Source organism: Leishmania infantum, chromosome 30 (assembly GCF_000002875.2).
Source record: "Leishmania infantum JPCM5 genome chromosome 30".
Lineage (NCBI taxonomy): Eukaryota > Euglenozoa > Kinetoplastea > Trypanosomatida > Trypanosomatidae > Leishmania > Leishmania infantum.
In genome coordinates, this window is record NC_009414.2 from 646,465 (window position 1) to 667,700 (window position 21,236).

General features: G+C 59.9%; 5 protein-coding genes across 5 annotated transcripts; all 5 read left to right on the top strand.

Annotated features, from left to right (window-relative positions):
- LINJ_30_1820 (putative splicing factor 3a) lies at positions 1-1,866 on the top strand (the record flags this gene model as incomplete). The annotated part of the gene is made up of 1 exon (XM_001466991.1): positions 1-1,866. The coding sequence occupies one exon, from the start codon at positions 1-3 to the stop codon at positions 1,864-1,866; it is 1,866 nt and encodes a 621-aa protein (XP_001467028.1).
- A 960-nt stretch (positions 1,867-2,826) lies between these two features.
- LINJ_30_1830 (conserved hypothetical protein) lies at positions 2,827-5,295 on the top strand (the record flags this gene model as incomplete). The annotated part of the gene is made up of 1 exon (XM_001466992.1): positions 2,827-5,295. The coding sequence occupies one exon, from the start codon at positions 2,827-2,829 to the stop codon at positions 5,293-5,295; it is 2,469 nt and encodes an 822-aa protein (XP_001467029.1).
- A 3,397-nt stretch (positions 5,296-8,692) lies between these two features.
- LINJ_30_1840 (putative phosphatidylinositol kinase) lies at positions 8,693-12,817 on the top strand (the record flags this gene model as incomplete). The annotated part of the gene is made up of 1 exon (XM_001466993.1): positions 8,693-12,817. The coding sequence occupies one exon, from the start codon at positions 8,693-8,695 to the stop codon at positions 12,815-12,817; it is 4,125 nt and encodes a 1,374-aa protein (XP_001467030.1).
- A 1,706-nt stretch (positions 12,818-14,523) lies between these two features.
- On the top strand, positions 14,524-15,981 carry LINJ_30_1850 (hypothetical protein, unknown function; the record flags this gene model as incomplete). Its single annotated transcript, XM_001466994.1, has 1 exon — positions 14,524-15,981. The coding sequence occupies one exon, from the start codon at positions 14,524-14,526 to the stop codon at positions 15,979-15,981; it is 1,458 nt and encodes a 485-aa protein (XP_001467031.1).
- Positions 15,982-17,346: 1,365 nt separating this feature from the next.
- LINJ_30_1860 (conserved hypothetical protein) lies at positions 17,347-21,165 on the top strand (the record flags this gene model as incomplete). The annotated part of the gene is made up of 1 exon (XM_001466995.1): positions 17,347-21,165. One exon carries the CDS (start codon positions 17,347-17,349, stop codon positions 21,163-21,165), a length of 3,819 nt encoding a protein of 1,272 aa, XP_001467032.1.
- Between the last annotated feature and the right edge of the window lie 71 nt (positions 21,166-21,236).

Consider the following 21,236-nt stretch of genomic DNA (forward strand, 5'->3'; position numbering starts at 1 on the left):
ATGCAGACCAACGTGCTGGAGCGTATCCGGGCATTGGAGGCAGACATCGAGCGCTGCATCGACTCCATCGTGCAACAAGACCTGTTTGCAGCGTCCATCGAAAACGAGAGGCACCGCATTCTGCTCGACCACTTCACTCTGCAGCAGGTTGGAATCGTCCGTTCCACCGCGGAGAAGCTGCTCGACGTGTACTTGGACGAGGACGACATTGTGCAGGTCCAGAATGCGCCGGCGGAGAGCCCCGACGACATCGCGGCAGCTGTCAAGGAGTTCGAGGCGAAGATCGCCGACATCCGCGAGTATCACCACATCTACCGCGATCTGCCACCCGTAAAGGATGAGCTCGCCGTGCCTAGCCCAAGGCTGCTCGATGACGTCTTCACCGTCCACGAACGCTACGGGGCCTGCTTCGATATGGACGCGCACTACAACCGCTACAGCGCCTTTATGGTGCACACAAAGACGCTGGCGGAGGGGTGTGCTACGGCGTCGGCGGAAGTAAAGAAGGAGCTGGCCCCGCTGTCGCCGTCTTCAGTTCTCAAGTGGTCGTCGATGTGGCCTGGTCGTTTGGACTTTTTCAGCTTCACAAAGGCGCTGCCGCAGCTGCTGCTTCACGAGGTCGAGGCACACCGCAAGATTGTAGGCTTTGCCCTCTACAAGCCCTTTGTTGCGGAGCTGCTCGCCTACCTGGAGGGCTTCTACCGTCGCATCCATCCTCTTAAGCCAGCTGCGTTGGAGCGTCTCATGGCGGATGTGGAGAGTGATGCGGAGAAGTACTGGGCGTCCCTTGTGGAGGCCAAGGCAGACGTTACGAGCGTGACGGCGGCTGCGGCCGCATCCACAGAGGATGAGCAAGTTGATGTGCAAAATGTAGAAGACGAGCGAGCGGAGGAGAGGGAGACAGGCGGTGCAGCAGCGTCGTCGTCCAACGGCCAGACGGCAGCGCCGGCGCGCATTGCGGTCGAGAACAAGGTTGCCTGCGGACTTGCGATCCCGCCATCGCTGCGGCAGCAAGTCAAAAAATTTAGCCTGTGGCCGTTGCCCTTGATAGAGAAGCTGATAGAGGACGTGGGACAGGCGAGCGGCACCTCTGACGGTGCCGCGGCGTCGACGTCCAAGTACCCCACAAGCGTCACCGACGTGAAGACGGTGTGCCTCATGGAGGCCAAGGCCGCCGCTCTGCTGCAGTCGCTCCTCTACACCACTTTGGAGACGACCAACAAGTCGCTTTTGCGCGACTACAGCCGCACCTTAGAGGAGCTGGAGAATGACCGCGAGGTGGCCGAGCAAGAATTCCTCGACTCATTGGAGGAGGTGCGCAAGAACTCGGCAGACACGATGGAGGGTACCGTGGCCCACGCGGCGGAGTATAACTTGAAGCTCGCTCTCGAGGAAAGCAAAGGCAGTCGCCGTGGCCGGCACGGAAAGGCGAGTGCGCCGGCGCCCGTCTCGCCAGCCCCGGCTGCACCAGAGCTGCCGTTAGAGGAGGAAGAGGAACAGCTGATCGGTGAGAACGGCGAGCCCATTCCCCGCTGGCTCGCACAGCTGCATCAGCTGGACAAGATGTTCCGCTGCGACGTGTGCGGTGGCACTATCTACAAGGGCCCGAAGGTGTTTCGCGAGCACTTTGGCGCGGAGCGCCACGCGGAGGGTCTGCGCCGCCTCGGCGTGATGCACCGCCTGAAGAGCTACGAAGGTATCACCTCCATTCGACAAGTGGTCGAGATGCGGGAGCGGCTCACCGGGGGAGAGAGCGGCTTTCGAAAACGACTGCGAGACAACACCGACAACGAGGAAATCCAAGATGCTCGCGGCCACGTGGTGACAGCAAAGGAGTATCTTCGCCTGCAGCAGCGTCGGCGCTGATCACCACGCTTGGCCAGCTCTCTCCCCTAAAACGCGGCGCGACGGCTCACAAAGCGAGAGAAGAAGAGGCGGCTTTGGGCAGGAAGAGGAGCCGTGGTGCGCTTGTGGTCATGCCACACACCGCCTGCTTGGCAATGAGCTTGTCTTGTGACGCTTCGCTTGCTGCACGCGGAGTGCGTTGCCGTGACGATGAGATGAGCACCTGCCGAGTCGGAAAGAGCTCCGACGCACCTGTGCGAGCTCGGGGTTCTTCGATGTATTCCGCTTGCTTTCTTGGTTGATGAGAGTGGTGGCGTGGTGCGCAGGTTCGGCGCCGCCTGCGAAGAGTAAAGAAAAAAGCAAAGGGATCAGCAAAGAAGCGCACATGCCCCTTCACGCCTGCCCCTGGGTGAAGAGAATGTAATGGGAAAGCGGCGCAATCGGTTCGCAGGACTGTACCTACGGGGCTGCAAGAGGAGGGCCTACGGAGGCGGCGCCATGCTGATGCGAACATCATGATGCCCCGCAGCTGCTAAAGGCCTCATGCTTGCCGATCCCTGTTTCTCGCACATCCAGTATGCACGTTCACACAAACAAACGGAAAAAGGGCTCCTCAACGTGCAAGTGCCTGCAAATGTTTCGAACTCTGACACCGTCCACGCGCCTTTTTCAAGTGTTTGCGTCGACATATCTCCCGCGTCTCTGTTTCCCCCTTTTTTTCTGATGCTGTGGGTCTTTTGCTGTGGGTGCCCTCCTGCCTTCTCCTACTGTACACAGACATATATATATATATTGTTTTCTTAACGCCTGTCCTCTGCCTTCTTGACCACTGCCTTACCTGTGTCTACACACACATACACACACGTCTATGCATTTAGTAGCTGCAGCTTAGGTGGTTGCAGGGCCTTCAGAGCAGAAGACGTCCACAAGCGTCTGCTTTCTTTTTTTTCTTCCGTCGCCTTCTGCATCTCCTGCGCACACATGAGTCAGTCGTCATTAGCATCATCCACGGCATCAGGGTGTGCGTCGACGCCGTCATCGACCGGCAGCGCTGCTGTTCTTGCTGCTTGGCCGCTATCATCAGCGACAGATATGGAAGACACTACGGCACCTGCATCAGCGACTACGTCCGCTTCTGCTAGCTCTTTGACTGACGGTGACGCTGACGCCAGTGCGCCGCCTGTGCTACACGACGATGTGTGGTCTCTTGCTGCCCTACTATCGGATCCTTCAACAGTCACGACGACGATAGCGGCGGCCGCGGATGCGCCGTATCAAGCTCCGGAGGCCTTGCCCAGCCTGCAGCCTCTGCCGAGTATCGACACGGCGCAGCTGCGCGGATTCATCTCGAATGCGACCGGAACGGTGTCTACGAGCTGCGCTATGCCGCTGCAAACGGTTTTGCCCGCCTTAATTTCCCCCTCGCATGACGATCCTGGCGACATGTTGGCGGCTCCACGGTCGTCGCCGCCGAGGGCACCGTCTTCCGCGGCGTCCTCTAGCGTCGCCAGCGACGCATCGACATCGCAGCATGGAGTTGCGAGCTCACTGTCCACAATTGCGCTGGCACCGTCACCAGAGTCCCCGGTCCCGTTCGTGCCGGTTGTAGCTGCGGATCAAGCGCACCATAGTGAAATCCCTGGCCCGTCTCCAGCAGGCGCCCTGTCGACCACGTCTGCTTCTTCGCCTTTGTCGCAGCCGCGGACGACAGCCGATGCAACGCGCATCGTCGCTTGCGACTACGCAGAGCCTACCACTCGAGAGGAGCGCTTCCGCCTGGGCCTCTCACCGTCTATTGAAGGTGCGGTCACTTCGCCAGCGATACGCGGCGCAGCGGCATCTCCTAGAGTCCAGAGCGCTACCCATTCGCTATCAGCAACACCATTGACACTCGATGCTACGCTCGCTAGCACACCAGAGGAGGACAAGGTAGCGGTGCCACTGCCCAGGGCTGGGAATGGCGACCACTGCGTCGCAGGAGGCGGGGTTCTTCTGGGCACGACGGAAGCCCGTGTGGCGCTTGATGACACTGCAATAGCAGAGCCTGCCTTGTCGCTCAGCTCTGTAGCCGTCAAGGTGAACGCTGGGGCCGGCCCGCAGGCAGAGGGTGGGGCGTCATTCGAGGCACCCAAGAAGACAACGCCGCTACTGATGCGGCCAGCGGATGCACCGAGGAAACTGACGATACCAACCGTGTCAATGAACTCAGACATCGGTGGAGCTCGGCAAGACGGGAATGATGATTGCCGTTGGCTCATGGTAAGCGTGGGGCCGCCAGTGATGCAAGAACCTGAGAAGGCGCCACCCGCTTCGCGAAAGCGTCGTCGAGCTGCGTTGGCAGGCCCCAACCGGCAGCCGCGTCGTCCTGCCCAAGGGGCAGGCAGTGAGGCGAAAGCCGCCGAGGAAGTGGAGCCGGCTCGTTCTTTGTCTGCGCAGCCTAACAGCGGCCTACTGCATGCGACAGCAGCCGCGGGTGAAGCGATCTGCCATGCACCCACTTTGATCAAGACTTACGCACCGGCGGCGGTGTCTGCCGCCGTGCAGGGTAGCGGTGGTGAGGAGGCGTCGGATGAAAAGCGGCTGGATGTGCTACGACCGCCTGGGGTGGCACACGAAAGAGACGCTGGTGACATGGACGTTTGCGCTTTTACGGGATCAAATACGCAAGAGGAGCTTCCAGGGGATGCACACCAGTATGGCTTGCGCCGTGTGCGTGCAGATTATGGAGCGCAGGCCGAAACGGCAGAAGATTCGTACCAGACAGAGGCGCCTGTGGTGTCCTGTAGCGGTAAAGAGGCGTCCGTGACGTCTCCGCCGCCGTCGCCTGTTGCGGCAGGCGCGAGCACCGCGGCGGCTCGTGCCACCGCTACCCCATTACCAGGCATCAACCTCACCACTGAGACCCCCACACCGACAGCAGCCGTTCACAACGCCAAGCCGAAGAGGGGCCATCGTGGTGCGCAGGGGACAGCAGCGGCGTCGCGAAAGGATTCAGAGCCAGGGGCTCTGACGAAGGAGGCGGGCGCGCCTGCTTCTTTTCTGCCAGCCTCCTCCAGGCCAGTGCTGAATCTCGCCGGCGTCAACGTGCAAGCACTCTTGGCCGAAGGTACCGACCCTCCCCCTCTGTACACACGCCGCCAGCGTCGCACGCGCCGGAGGTCAACCCTTGCCGAGGATCACCCGCTGTTTGCTGAACATCGCGACCTGTGGGAGCACGACACGGCAGGTCGCATCCTCCCCAGAGCACCGTTTGCTAGCGATGCAGATGTGCTGAATTCGCTGACGGAGTGGACCGACTCGCCGGCGTTGGTGTACGCGCAACTCCTCTGGCGCTACGCACCGGCCCTATTTGTGAACTTGGCGATGCACGACAGCGACGCCACACCGTATGTGAAGGTCGAGCCAAAAGTGGAGGCAGATACCCGTGTGAAGCAAGAGAAGATGGAATGACCGGCCTGTGTGCTTCATCGTCGTCTCGGCTTGAGGTGTGCTGTGCTCCGGGGCGTGCGCGCTTGCGGATGTGCGTGCCGCTGCGCTTGGAACACGCTGCTTCTCTGTCGTCGCATTCGTCGTTGTCTTTTGCGCAAATGCAGAGCGGCTACAGTGGAACAGAAACCCGATCACTCCCCAATGACCTCTTTTTTTCGCTGCTGTGCAACACATCGTGAAGGGCATGCACATATAGAGAGCGGGAAAGGACAAACCACGGGCAGAAAGACAAGCCTCAATGCAAAATGGAGACGCTACCCGCCCCTGCGGGGCGCCGAAGGCATACGTCTTTCACGCGGTAGCGTAGCAACAAATAGAGAGACCTCACCGCAGTGAGCATCACTGACCCACAACTACTTCGCTTCAGCCACAAGCTTCCCACCACCCGCATGCGTGTGTGCTGCACAAAAGGGCCAGTGACGCAGTAGCTGTGGATTCTTCTGACACTGCTCTCTTGAATCTATCCTCCTCCGTCTTTCTTCACGTCGCTTTCCTCCCTTTACGGCTATAAATACTACATGCCTGCCTCGCGGCGTCTCCTCCAAACATCTTGTGCTCGTCTCGTGTCTCCGCGTCAGGCAAACAACAAAAAAGAGAAACACCGACCCCCTTCCCCCCTCCTCCCACACACACCAAAAAAAAATAAAGGAAGCGAAAGTCAAAAACAAAAAAAAACAAGCAAAAACACACAAAAGGGGAGTCGAAGAACAAGGCAAAGTTCGACGCTGCACCTATCCCCCTCTCCCACGCCCCTCTCTCTACAGCTCGGCCGTGTCAAGTTGGGTATTGCTTTTTTTTTTCTCCCCCTTTTTTGGCTAGGTAACACGTCGCTCCGGCTTGCAATCAGTTGGTGTATCATTGCCGCTCTTGCTGGCTGTGTGTGTACACAGGTGAGCCGGGCGTCATCGACAGGAGGGAGAAAGCAGAGCGGTGGCGGGTATGCCCCAGTGAGACGCTGATTGCGCCCTCCTCCCACACCCTTCACCTCTGCTGCAGTTGCCTCTTTCCCCCCTCTCTCCGACTTCCCACTTTTTGCTTTAAGTGCACACCAGTACACGCGCACTCCCTCCTCCTCCCTCCCCTGCCTCACCCACACAAAGGAGGCTCCTCCCCTCTCTGTCGTGCGTGCCGGTGTATCTCAACGGACCTTACTTTCTCTGTTGGGCTTTCTGCTTTCTTCACCTTTGCGGTTGCTTTCGCAGCTGTTTTCTGCCCATCCCTCTCTCTCTCTCTGATCTTTCCTCTCCTCCGTGCTCCCCCTTTTCCTTCCTTCTTTCTTGTACTGCTGTTGGTGCTGCTGCGGGTACTGACTGTGGTGGTGCATCTTGCCTCGTTCTCCGTTTTTTCTTCTTTTTTTCTGCATGTCGTACGAGGGAGAGCGTGGCTACAGAAGCCCACCCATACAAATTCGGACCTTTTCTTTGTTTGTTGTACAGCCGTGCCGCGTTTATGTTTACAGTTTTATGTAGTTTTTCCTTCTCGTGTTTGTGCGTGTGTGTCTTTCCACTTTTGCTCTCTCTCGCACTTTCTCTGTTTTTCTGAAAGCAGTGTCAAAGACTCTCTCTCACTCCCTCCCTCCCTCTCTCTCTGTGTTGCTAGCTGCTTTCTTCTTTTTTTTGTCACTTACTTGCTGTCGAGTGTGTGATTGGTGTCGTTGTCTCATGTACATATCACCCTCTGCAGAGATACGCCACTGATGCTTCTCCCCTCCTTTTTTTCGTTCGCGTCCTTCTCGTCCTTCGATTTGTATTTTCGCGTCTCCGGGCCTGTCTGCACCCTTTCTGGAGGGGGTGGTGGTGGTGGCACATCTTACTTCTCTCCTTTTTTTTGGCGCGTGCGTGTGCGAGTGTGTGGTCACAGTGTTCTCTCTTGATTGTCTCTCTTCGTTTGCTCTGCTGCGCTCGCTTGGTATTGCCTCCCTCCTCTTCCTCCTCGTCATCGTCGCCATTGTTTTTCTTTTGCCTGCACCCCCCCCTTTCCCTCCCTTCCTCCTCGCAACGCCTCAGTGCCTTCCATCTCGTAACTCTATTTCTGTACTTCCCCGCCTTCTTTTCCCTTTTCCTCTCGTCTCTGCCGCTGTCTGCGTTGGCTCCCTTGTTGGAGCTTCATTCTGTTTCTCTTTTCTTTTGGTGTGTCTTTGTGTGTGTGGGTGCGGGGGGCGTCTGGACTGTGCACAAACTACGTTGCGTGAATTTTTGCAAGCGTTTTTTTTCCTTGTGCTGCTGCCGCTCATCTGTCCCTTGCGCCCTCCAAGATTAGTCGCTCTCTATTTCTGTTGCTGGTCATTGTCTCTGTGGTTGATTTCACTGCTTCCTTTTCGGCGGCATCTTTTTTTTGTTTGTTTGACAATCACTCACCACCCACCACCCCTTCTTCTTGCTTGTATGGTTGTCGCCTACTCGTACTTCGTCTGCTGTCACCCCTATTGCTCGCTGTACGGTAGCGGCCGCTGATGCTTGCTGGCGCTTCTGCAGTAGATCTTCTCTGCTTGATAGAAAGGGCTCTCTCCATCTCTTATCTTTCCTGCCGGCGTGTGTGCTTACAGCTCGTTTTTCTTCTGCTGTTCTCATCGACGTTTTCGGCTTAGATCTATATTGTGTGCTGACACTCTCGATTCGATCACCGATACGCTCGTTTCTTCTGTTAAAAGTCTCTTTTTTCAGCTTTTCCGCGGTAGCGCTGGCGAAGCTTTCCCGTGCGCGATCTTGACAACGGCGAAGTACACTGTCATCGCCCCCCTCTCTCCCTCCTTGTCTGCCGCATTTTCCCTTCGCCTCCACGCTGATCTTCACATCAGCGTCTTTTTCTTGTACCTCTTCGATGTTCTTGAGCTCGCACATCACCTGCTCTCCCTTTTCGGCTTGTTCGTGTGCTTGCACGTGTGCGCGTACCGTCACAGCCGTCTACTTTTCCCTCTCTCTTGTTGGCGTGACACATCTTCTTAGCACTTCTTCCTAACATCAGATTGTCTTTTGCGCCTGTGCCCACTGAGTACTTTTTTTTTGTGTCTCTTGCGTGTGCGTTTGTGTCGCTCCGTACTTTTCCCTTTTCGCCTTCTGCTGCTGCTCCCGCTCCGCCTCTGCGTGCCGGCGCCTCACCTGTCTGATCGCCGCCGCTTTCTTTCTTTTTCTGTCTGTTTCCTTTAATTTTTCCCTTTCTTCTCGGTACATCTCGATTTGTTGAGGGTTGCTGTGGCCACCATCAGCGTTGCGGACGGATCGCAGTCTTGGCACGGCGTGAGGCACGCCAGCTGCCTTTTAGCGTGGCGAAGCGCTCGCAGTATCCTTCCTAAGCACTCTTTGGGGAGCGTTGGGCCCGCTTAGAGCTCCTGAAAGGGACGCTGTCTCCGTAGAGCGAGATGAGCGACGCCGCAGCAGCAACCGCCGCGGCGGAAGCCGCTACTACCGCCCGCACCGAGAACCCCGTTGCCGTCTGCCCGGCGACCCCGCCTCCGACAAACTGCATCGGATCTGTATGGCTTGGCGTCTACGACCGTGTGAGTCACACGCGCTTTCGCATCCACATAGAGGATCCAGTCTTTCTCTGCATCCTGAGCAACGCGGTCGTCCCGGCTGCTGAGTCGGACGGCTCGCTGCCCTTTGAGATCCAGGAGTTTGTGGAGTATCTGGACGCGTACGAGCGAGAGCGACTGCGGCAAGCGTACGCAGCGCGACGTGGGCCGAACACCAGCGGCGGCGCCGTTGGTAGCGGAAGGTGTGGCGTGCATGGCGACCCCGCCGCCGCTGCTGCGACGGCAGGATCGTGTGGCGCGGGAGGTGCAGTATCAGGCTCCGGTGCCATCTACAGCGGGGTTTCCGGTATTCCTTCCATGTGCTGCCTCAACAGTTGCTCGCCAGCCGGCGGTCCGGTGCCGCGCAAGCTCGAGGAGGCGCTGCGGGAGACTCTGAGCGAGAACTCGGACTTCTTTTTCCGCGTGTCGAGTGTGGCGTATCACCTCGACCCGAACCCGCAAGGCGCCTCAGCGTGCACGTCCGCCTCGGCAAGTGCGGGGTCTGGCGTGATGGGCAACGCTGGCGTCGGCGCCCGCTCTCCCAGGAGAGGCGAAGGTCTCGCGTCAGCTGCGGCGGGCGGCGTGGCGTCGCTCCTCACTAACACCATCGCTGCCGCCTCGGCGACAGGGCCGCCGCCAAGGCGCAACTACTCCGTGCACAGCGGCTACAGTGCCGCTTTCCACCTGTGTGGTCGTCTCTTCGCGGACGTCTACCGGGATCACTGCCGCGCGCTGGCGCAAAAGATCGCGTCTGGCTTCTCTGGCCTGCGCGTCGAGGACTGCGTGAAGTTCCGCAAGGCGGTGTGGTCCGGCTTTCATCTGAAGGCGCTCGAGCCTTACCGTTCTGGTGCCCGCTCCGAGTCGAACCTTGAGCTGCGCTGGGTCAGCGAGAAGATCAAGGATGACCAGCACCTTTTCCCTTCACGCGGCGTAGCCCCGCAGCAGCAGAGCTCGCATGTGTCTCGACTCGTCGACGCGACACTGTCTTACGTCGCCAACGCGCGCCTTCGCGGGAGACCCAGTAGCAGCGTTGGCGGCAACGCCAACAGCAGCACCGGTGGCAACGGAGCCGCAGGTGCAGGTGGAGCCGGCGCTGCGGGCAAGGGGGGCGGCAGCGCCGCCGCCCGTGCGACCGTCGGCGGTGTCGCAGAGGAGAACGAGCTGAACACGTTCGGCCTCACGAAGCTGTTGCACAACCCGAGCTGGCAAAAGGACGATGAGTCGTCCGACTCGTGCCCGAGCTGCGGGCGCGCCTTTATCAGCCTCTCGCGCCCCCTCGGCACCCGCGCACACCACTGCCGCAGCTGCGGCATTCGCCTGTGTGTCTTCTGCATCACAAAGCGGGCCCACTACTCCTTCGCGAAGCTGGCGAAGCCCGGCAGCTCCGACGAGGCGGAGGAGCGCCTCGTCTGCGACACCTGCTACAAGGAATACGAAACCGTCAGCCAGCTGCACTACCTGGGGGCCCTCTTCGCGTTCGCCGGGCTGGGATTCAGCGACTTGGTGCTCTGCCGCACCGTGAATGAGCAGTGGCGCGAGGCGGCAGAGCTGTGCATCAGCGAGTATCGACTGCTTCTGCACAACTGCGACGCTGACCTGCACTCTGTCAAGACACCGGTCGGCATTCTGCTCCAGAACAGCCTCTTTCTCCTTCTCGGGGACGGCCCGACGTCGTCCATCCCGGTCGTCCATCACCCGGAGGCGGCCTTGCTGCTGCTGAAGTTCATTGCAACGGAGAATCTGTGGGTGCCGGATGCGTCTTATTACTTCATTTGGCGCCTGAGCAGCTCAGTGCTGAATCGCGCAGATACGGTTCTGACGAGTCTGCCCAGTCTGTCTTCGTCGGCTGCTTCAGCGGTGGAGTCGAAGCACCACTCGTTTCAGCTGCCGGTGGTGCCCAATTTCAGCCATTGGCACCTCTTCTGCACCGCTTTTTGCTCTAAGATCGGCTCGAGCTACTTTTTTGTGAAGTGTGCGGAGCTACTGTGTGCCGCGCCGACGAAGGTGTACGACGCCTACGTGGCCAGCGCTCTGGAGCGCATGACGCGCGTGTACCTAAGCACGACGGCGCTGTGGAAGCGCCTGGCAGAGGCGAATCAAGCCACCGCCGCTTCCTTTGCTGCATGGACGTCGTCGCCGCCTACGACGGCGCCGCTTCCCCTGCCAATGTTGTCAGACGTGACGGAGGGGCAGGTGGTGACGGTGTGGCTGCTGGATATGCTGCACAAGGATGCACTGGTGCCCGCGCAGCGCCGCCGCTTTCAGCAGTTGCTCGAACAGGTCATTCCGACCGTGGCAGGCTCGAGCCTTTCCCTGGTGTTCATCATGCTCCTGTCGCTGCAGTCCACCTACTCGTACTACGGCTACGACGAGGACCTGTTCGGCCTGTGGCGGACGCGCATTGTGGCGGAGGTAGGACGCAAGGACCCTGTGGCGCGCGACCGCGTCGTGGCGACACTCGACTTCTTTCACGAGCTCGACCGCTTCTGCGCGCAGTCATCGGTCGTGAGCCAGACGTCTGTGGTGGGCTGGATCGTCGCCTACTGCAGACGCTGCACACCCAAGGCACCTGCATCCGCCACCGGCGCCCCGGGTGAGGCGACCACGCCCTCGGCACGGCGAGGCTATCACCACTCCTACATTGATCTCCCACATCCGATACTAAACCCGTTCAAGCCGTACATTGTGCTCAAGTCGATTCGTCTCTCTGGCGTCAAGGTGGCGCCGAACGCGGCGAGCAAGCCCACGTGGCTTGCATTCAGCACTTGGTCAGCCGCCGAGCACCTTGAGCGCGACACGAAGACGGCGGCCAAGAACTTTGGTGGACATACTCTGCCGACAGGGGAGTCACACGCGGAGCGAAGCGGCGAGGGGCGAGAGAAAGGCACCGGAGCGGCACCAACGTATCCCTCTACCAAAACCTCTGCACCTGTCACGAGCCCGGTGGCCGCAGTGAACGGCGTCTCGCCGGAGTTGCTCCACGACTCTTTGCCGCAGGAATGCATGTTCCTCTACAAGCGCGAGAACGTCGAGCGTGATCAGCTCATGTGCATCTCGTCCCGCTTGCTGCAGATGCTCCTGTCGAGTGAGATAGGGAACGCGGAGATGCTGGACTACAGTGTGCTGCCGCTCTCGTGCGACTCGGGGCTTATTGAGAAGGCGGAGGGGCGCGAGCTGTCGAACCTGGACAATATGGACATCGCCAGCTACGTGCTGCAACGCGGCACGCGAAGCTGCATCAACTTTCTCGCCTCCGCAAAGTTGTTTCTTCTTTTAAACTACATTTTCAGCATCGGCGACCGGCACAAGGGAAACGTGCTGATCGGCACGAACGGTGCGCTGCTGCACATAGATTTCCGCTTTATCTTTTCTGAGAAAACGTTTGTGGAGAAGCTGGCGCGATCCACAGTGCGCATCGACGACGCCTTCCTGGCTGCCGTGGAGCAGTGTCAGCAGCGGCAATGCCCGTGCTTTGCCGGGCCGTCACCAGCGGCCGCTTCATCATATGCTCGGGGCTGCACTTCACCGCCCGGGTCCCCTGGGAGTGGCGGCTGTGGTTCATCTGCGAGTCCGACGAAGGCACCCGAGCCCTCGTCCGCCGAGATCCGCGAGGCTTTTTTCAGCTCCGCGGCGGAGTGGTTCGTGCACGTGCGCCCCTTCGCCGCCGTCTTCTACGAGCTCTGGCTCTACGCCGTGCACCGCCACACAGTCCCGTACAACGACGCCGAGATGCTGAATATGCTGAACACGCTCTTTGACCGTCACGCGTCGCAAACTTCGAGTGCGAGCAAGTTCAGCACGACCATGAAGGAATCCGTGAATGTGTGTCGCCTCAAGGACGTAACGCACTCCAGTGCTGAGGTGCTGCGCACCTTCGCTGACCAGGTGTCGCGGAGAGTATCGGAGAGCAGCGTGGACGCCATGAAGATGATGGGGAGTATGTGGAGTAGTTGGTGGTCGCGCGGAGGATGACGGCAGTGGCGCGCATGTGTGTCTTCGACGTGGAGAGCGCGTCTGCGCAGCAGAAGAAGGGGGGGGGCATAAAAAGGCTCGGGGGCATCAGGTTTGATGCACCAAAGGCTAGGGGACGTGGAGGGGTGGGCACTATACCGCCGTACCCCTGCTCGTCATCTGACACCTCTCGGTTGCGTTGCCTTCCCGTGCGCCCGCCTGCAGGGTCGTTTCCACCGTTCCCTTCTCTCGTGGTTGTTTCCTGCGACGTCCCCACGGACTTGCCGCTGAGGCCTGCAGGGGCGAGCGGGACACCCACAACGCCCAACATCGGCGTTTTCGTTTCCTTCTTTTTTTTTTTTGAAAGGGTAGGGGCTTTGATGGTGATGGCATACACAGACAGACAGACACACACAGACAAACCCCACCTTCGTTGTTTTCCCTCTATCAAAGACACACACACACACATCATTGCTGCTTCTCCTCTTCTCTCTTGTCTTTGTTCTCTTGGTCTCTCTCTCCTGTGAACCACACGCAGACGCTCTGTGGTGTTCACCTCAGACGAGTGCTGCCGACCATGCCCTCTTTTGCTTGTGGTCTTGGCCATCTGGTGGACGATATATACCTCGCTTCATCTGTTTTTGTCGGCTTCATCTCCGTATCAATGTGTACGTGAATGTTCATTCGAAAGAACGAAGAGAAGAAAAGGGCTGAAAGACAGACGGACAGACACACACACACACACACGCAAAAGGGGGTGAGGGCGTACAAGAGACATGCGCGCGGGCGACTGTGAAGGTCTCGTCATGGACTTCTTGTGCCCCGTAGAACCTCGCCACATAGCTATTCTGCGGCGTGCTTCTACCGTCTAGGGCTTGCGGGAAGAGGACCAGACGCTGGCGCAACTACGCCTTTACCTCACTGTGTGTGTGGAGAGGAGTGTTGAAGCTGTTCGAGCGTCGCTGATGTACATAACTGCAGGCGTGATGGGTCTCCTGTCCCTCTTCATGCGTTTTTATCCCTACCTCTCCCCTGCTGTGATCCTCTTCTGTGGCTCTCTATTCCACACCGATGCGCCCGTCAGCGGTCTGCCTCAGTGGCGCTGCCGTTCTTCGCTTCATTTTCCCTTTTTGCTTTCGTCATCTGTTCCACGAGGGAGTCTACGGTGACCATAGAAAGCATCACGCATAAACACGCATACGCCCACACCCACATAGAGGGAAAGCACCGTGCACGAGCCTACCGCGAGGGTCATCCTATTGCCGCTCTTGTCATATCCGTGCCACATTCATAGATAAACGCTTCACGCGCACAAACCGGCCGGCTCGCAGTCTTGATCTGCTTGCCTGTCGCGGCAGTGCATCAACGTTCTGCATGCACACATAAGCATTCATAGAAGGTTACCAAGAAAGGCAACTCGAGCGCGTCACGAGTGTTGCCGTTGGCCCTGCCACACCACCGGTGTCTCCGACTTTGTCAAGCTCATCGCGGCACCGCCACATTGATTCTCTACTTCCCTCTCCTCCCCCCTTCCCCGGCCCCCGTCACCTGCTCCGGCATCCATGACGTCTCTGGCTGGCGGCACCATCACCGTCACCGTGCCGAGTTTTGTAACGGTGACGTTGACACCGGCACCGGACATCAACGTGAGGGGCGCCTCCACGGCGCCAGGATCACCTTTCGCAGAGGTGAGGCCCAAGACGCTGCGTGTGCCAATCACCGCCTCGATGACGGTGCGTGAGCTGGCCAAGGGTGCCATGATGCGCTACATACTCTCCCTGCGTCGTACTGCGAAGGAGGCGGACGCTGTCGTGCGTCGGCTCTGCCGCTCTGGGATCGCCGTCACAGATGTGTACGTTTTGGTCCCCAGCAACGCCGCGCGGTCGATCACGCTCGAGGATGACGAGACAGGCAACGGCGGCAGGACCGGCGAGCCGCCCGCTCACATGATCGAGCTTCTCTCCAACGACTGCGTGGTGCAGGTGGTGCAGGTGATGAAGGAGACAGTGCACATGCGCTTCCGTGCGGGAAACGGTGCTTCAGCGAAGAAGAGGGAATCCTCGTCGGTGCAGGCGGCTGCTGCCACAGAAGTGCAGAGCACCGAGGAGACGTTCAACTCAATCAGCATCGCTGCACCACTTGCTGTTGTTGCCGTCAGTGGCGCTGCCTGTGACGGCCCAACCCTGCCTAGTGGAGACGAGCCTATAAAGAACGCAGCGGCTTTCGGCTGTGCCTCGGACGCGGTCTCAGACACTGCCCAAGAGAGCAGCAGCACGCCGGTCGCTGCTAGGCAGAGCAGCAAGAAGACGGCGCACAACGTCGACAGCACCGGGGCGGACAGCAGCTCGGAAGAGGAGGAGGAAAAAGAAGCGTGGCAGGACATTGCGCGGTCGATTGCGACGCTGCGCGAACGCGAGGCGCAACGCATTCGATGGGGCCCAGCTGCGCACAAGCACTTCGCCGCCAACTACGTGTCAAGCCCAGAGAAGATTATGATTGGCCGGTTCAAGTGCGGCCGACGCCCACCGCCGGTGGTGCAGCTGCATCCCACGCAAACCTCGTCCTCGGCATCGTCGCAGGGCTCCGTGTCTGAAGTGCCGTCGCCGAGGTCTTCGGGGGACAGCAGAGGCACCACCGAAACCGGCGGTGACCGTCGGCCACCGCGACCGGTGATCGCTCAAGAGGGCAGCTCCAAAGAACATCTCCGGTGCCAGCGACACGAGGCCAGGCAATCGCCACAACTTCCCAGCAAGCATTACCGCTGCGACACTTACTCTTATCCGCGCAGCGAGAGCAGCAGCATCAAGCGCGCGCACGAGGTGTTGACCCCGTCCGCCGCGACGGAGTCCCAGCACCTCCAGGTTACAGCTGCCCCATCAGTTCCCGCTGTTGAGGAGATGCACGTAGCGACTGAAGTGACGACAGCGGAGCGACAGCAAGTATCCCCCAGTAGCGCGCGACAGGATGCTCTTCTCTGCTCCACGGAGACCCCGGTGGACGCTGCAGCGCGCTTCGGCACGCCGCCTGGGGCCCCCAGAACCGTTGCGAAGCCGGCTGTAGCGGTTGTGGCTCGCCAGCTCAGCTTTGACGACGACGGCGACACCGCCCCGAAGCGCAGCCCGGCAGTGGCCGATTACTCAGCCGTTACCCCACTAGGCGGTGTACGGCGCGTGATTCAGGGGTAGAAGCAATGATGCGTGAGCGGGGGGCATTGGTACTGTAGCGAAGCGTTTCGCAGGCTTTTGTTTCCCTTGCCCCCTTCGTTCTTGTCGTGCCTCGACTTGCTCAGGCTTGGCGCAGGTCTTTCGGCTCACATCAAACGATTTCGTCCCAACTGCCTTCGTCTTTTTCACCCCACTCTCCCCTTTCCTGCGCGGGCTTTGCCTAGGTTGACCTGTGCACCGTGTGTGCAAGTCCCTGCACATAAGGTATCCACGCGTGTGCCGACGCGCTGCCTTCTGTTTGCCTCCTCCGTTTTATCTGTAGAGGGTGTCGTGCCGCTTCGCCGCCGACCTCGACGGCTCTTCCATTGCGATCGGCTTGCCGATGTGTTGTGTACGCGTTTCGCTTTTTATGGAGTCGTGAGAGGTGTGCCCGCACATGACGTCAACCCCCCAACCGACCGGGCGACATGTTTTTCTCCGGTGACCGTCTTGTGGCGGTGCTGGCACAGGAATGAGCGAAATATGCGACTAAAGAAAAAAGAAAAAAACACACAAAGCCTAAGCTGCGCTGCGGACCGCTCCATTCGTCTTTGGGTGGAACGATGAGGGAGAGCAGATCAAGCCTTCATGGCGGTGCGCGCGCCGCGCCTGTCTTTCCTTCTATGTGCCTTTGCCCTCTCTGGTCGGAGGAGCTGCGCACAGGCGTCTTCCGTGAAGGGATGGCGGGCGTGCACACGCGACTACGGACACTGCCCACAAGCATCGTGCCGCTACGCTGAGGTTCTTGGAGGCGACGCCGGCTGCTTTCCACAGGCTGAGGAAGGATGCGCATTATTCGCCACACTGTGAAAAAGAAGAGGGTGGGGGGGGTGCGACACGTCTAGCTGCAACGCGATACACGCCACTCCACATGTGGGTGGGGACTGACCACGTCATCGATCTGCGCATTGGTTTCTTCTAGCGAATCTTCTCGCCTCCGATCACCCATCTTCTACACTTTATAAGGCCCCCCCCCCGCATACGCAGGCACACCCGTACAGTTACGCGTACAGGCGAGCGTGGCAAAGTAGATCATAGAAAGGCAGTCATTGAAGATCGAGCCACTGACCGGCGTGTGCGTGTGCGCCTGCGGATGAGGGCAACTCCAACTTGGGAGAGCGCACACACAGGCACGCGCACACGTATCCATAGATACGCAAGTGGAGCAGCAGCTCGCGGCACCATTGTGGCCGCCACCATTCTCAGACGTCAGCAGACCTTCTAAGCAAGGCGCTACAGCACGCACCACTCGCACACGAGCAATCAGTGAAAACAAAACCGAAGCACGGTGCCTTTGGCGGTTTCACTGCTTGCTAATCAGAAGTTTCCTCATTGAACGCCAGCCCCATGGCTGTTTCGCGCCAGTGCGTCCGCATCTCGCTCTTTCAGTGCGCGCCGCTCTCCGATACCAGCGTCCACCAAGCGCGTCGTGCATCTCAGGCGGACGGGAAGCCTGAGGCCAAGCAGCCTCTGTTTCGCAGCCGCTCGGCCGACTACCGTGGTGATGTGCTGATCCCCTTGGCATCCATCGCCTCGTCGTCTCTGCAGTCGGTGGATCAGAAAACGGAAACCGTGAAGCTCCACCAGCTTCGTGACGGGCTTGAAGGCCGTTTATCGACTTACTGTATACTGCATGTGCCGGCTTCTCGCACAAGGTCGTTTGTAGAGGAGCACCGGCTCAGTCCGTTGTCTGTGTCACTGACGCCGCCTGCTGCCGGGCCGAGCGCGCCAGAGGACGTGCAACTAATCTTGGCCGCCGATGAGGAGCAGAGCAGAAGCAGATGTGAAGGGGCACCGGTGTGCCTCCCCGGCGAGGCGCAGTTCCGCTGTTGCGCTAGCTGCTCCTCTTCGGTGGTCGCAGAGGCAGCGGCAATCTCGAGCAAAGCCCCGACTGTACTAGGCGCCTCATCTGCGCCGCCTGAAGCTGCGTCTAACACCACCTCTAACGCACCATGGATTTGCATCAACCAACTGCAGCGCATGATGGCTCGTAGCAGCGACGCGACTTCGCAGACGCCGTCGTCGTCATCGCTGCAGTCATGCTTCGCGCCTCCAGCGACTTCTCTACCCATGCGGTCCGCGGAAGAGTGGATGCTGCAGCAGCATGATTCCACCGATGTGTTTCTCACCTCTTCCGAGGCTGAGTCTGTGGGTGCCGTGGATGCAGAGGATGATGGCGCAGAAGGCGAGGTGGAGGGCGGGGCGTGCTACGCGGCCTTTTTCAGTCTAACGATGCTTCCTGCAGCTGAGCGGGCAAAGCGCCTCATGCTAAGCCTCGCGCGATCGTCGGCACCCGCAGCAGGAGCGACGACATCCAAGTCTCCTACTGTATTCACGGTGCGCACACACCACCACACGCTTCGCATCGGTCTGCCACTGCCGACGTCGATCGGCAAGGCTGATCCATCTAAGACGCTGCAGAGTCCACTGACCCTGCGCGAGGCCATCATAGACCGCTTACGCTTGCAGCGCCGCGTTCGCGTTGAGCGTCTCCTTGATACTAAGACGGGGGCGGCTGTGCTGCCGTGCGAGAGTGCACCGACGCTTCTAGCTGCACAGGTTGTGTCGCTGGAGGTCGAATGCAGAGCTTCTCTGGCTGCACGAAGCAAGCAGGAGGAAGGGCTCACGCAGCGACTGGCTCCTCGATCGCCGTTGGAAGCGCAGCAACAGTCCTCTTCTACACCGACCAGTGCCAGAGCCGGTGGCCCAAGCACAGAGACTGCATCCGACCTCTTGGACCACCTGGCCAGCCTTCGCGCGCACCATCACGGTGATCAATACTACTACGATGACGTCGATGCCTACGGCTGGGCGGAGCGGCGTACGCTTATCTCGCCAAGCGAGCTTGCGAGCGAGTCAGAGCTACGGCTGACCTTCACAGATAGTCGAGGCCCCAGTCAGATGCCGCGGTACTCCTCGACGCGTCCTTCAACTGCTTCGTCCGGTGCTGCATCGTCTGTGGTGTCGCTGTTCGCAGACAGCAGCAATTCTCACCGCGCGCAACGGCCGCAGGACGATGACCTATGCGCTGTGCAGACAGGGCCACCTGACGGTGTAGGGGTCACCGGCAGCTCAGCAGGAACGGAGCTCCCCATGAGCACGGAAAATGGCACCAATCTTCACGAGCAATACCACAACCGAGGCAGCAAGGCTTCCGGTGACCAGTGCGGCTCCACAGTCTTCTCCTCCATGAACGGAGAGGAGGCGACGGCGCCGCTGTCGCCCGTGCAGGGCAAACTCGTGGGGCTGCGCGACTCCCTGTGCGACATGAACGACGTATTCATCTACGAGGATGAGGAGACGGTTGTAGACGTCGATGCTGTAGGCACCGGGGGCAGAGGTGATGGGATCAGCGGTAACCAGCGGCAGGAGCGGCGCAGCTCCCTGGTGTGGAGCACACCCGTCGCCCGCGGTTCCGGCGCGGGCAGGATGCTCAGCGATACAGGTTTCAGTGCAACGCCTTTGATATACCGGACGAGCGCACGGCTCTCCCTGTCACCCCCCACATCACCGGTAGCCGTGCCCGGCAAAGCAGCGACGACCGCGATGAACGAGCAACCCACGCAGCGGATGATCTTCGCGACCTCGCCTTCCTCCACTGCATCGCTTTTCCGGTCGCTTCACAGCGGCACGTCTGTCGAGAACGAGGGGGTGACTGCATTTGGCAGCGGTGATGACGGCGACGTGACGAGCGCGGGCGAGGCGCACGACGGCGATGTGGCAGAGCAAGGTGCGGGCGATGCCATACATAAATTCCTCATGTCTGTGGTGAGAGCCTCCGCTGCATCTCCAGCTTCCGCCTCCTCGGCGATGTCAACCACCGACAGCAGCATTGCCTCCGCCCCACACAGCAGTAACATGAGCAGCAGCAGTCTTGCAAGAAGCGATCATCCATCGACGCCGTCTTGCGAGGCGACACCGTCTGTGCGACGCGAGGGTGCGGCGGCCTCAAGCGGAGAAATGCTAGTGGCACCACTGTCTCTCGTAGACAGCGCTTCGGCATCTGCTTTGCCGTCGCCTTCCCCGCATAAGACGGGGCATGCAGCTGCACCAGCGCATCCGGACGAGCAGACGACGCTCATCGCGCCCTGCTCCACTCCGCCGCCGTCGAGACGCTGCACCTCTGAGCATGAGTTTCGCAGCTACCTCCACAGCCTGAACCCTCTTGCCACCCAGAACGGCAGTGAGCGTGCAAGTCAAGGAGCGCCGCTGGTGGACGCCCAGAGATCCACCGATGGATGGAATGCCCAAAATGGCGAGAAAGCGGTGTGTCACGGTCATGATGGTGGCATCTCTAGCGAACGAAAGCGTGCGCGCGGGCGGGAGACGATGGCCCTGGATTCGACCGATGCCCGTCCGATGGCGGTGCTGAGGGGCGAAGGAGAACATGCGGTGACATTGTTCTCCTCCTCGACCTCTGCAGGTGGCATCGAAGACGACCACTCCACCAATAGCTCCATCTCGACGCCGTCGACCACCGTCGCCATCAGAGCTGTGCGCATGCGCTCTCCGATCATCTTATCACCAGGTGAGCTAAGCCGCATGGCGCTCAACATGGCCGCCTCCGACGCGATCCAGATACGGTCATCTTACATGAGGCACCCCTTGGCACGCACTGTGGAGCTCGATCTCGACGACGCTTCCGAGGTCTCTGAGGACATGCTCAGTCATTACGACTATGGCGGCTACATTGCGTCGTACACGGCGCCCGGCAGCGACGGCCGGGAGGACCTCGACCGCGACGATGGACGGGGCCACGGCTCCCGGCACTCCTCCACCTGTCGTTCTCACATGGCGAGGCCGACACAGCACTGTCAAAGTATGGTGTTGCAGCCCGTGTCGCAGTCGTCTCGTCGGCAGGGTGCTGCTCCGCTAGTTGCTGCGACGACCACAGAAGAAGCGACGGCGACGATGGATCCTGCACACCACCTGGACGGCACAACGCGCCGTCGCTCTTTGTCGTTCCCCGCACCAGGCCTGGAAACGTGGATCCGCCTCACCGACGATGACAGCGGCGGCACGGAGAGTGGCGCAGACCACCACATGCTGTTGACGCAGCAGGCGATCCCTGCGCACACCACACGCAGTACCTCCTCTGCGGAGAGTGACGGGGGCGGCAGCGCAAGCGACGAAGACAACAACGAGCGCGACGCCGATCACACCTAGGTGCGGGCTTTGCGGCCCCCGCAGATGCAGGTGGTTAAGAGGCATGGCGAGAGAACGAAACGCTGGCGCTT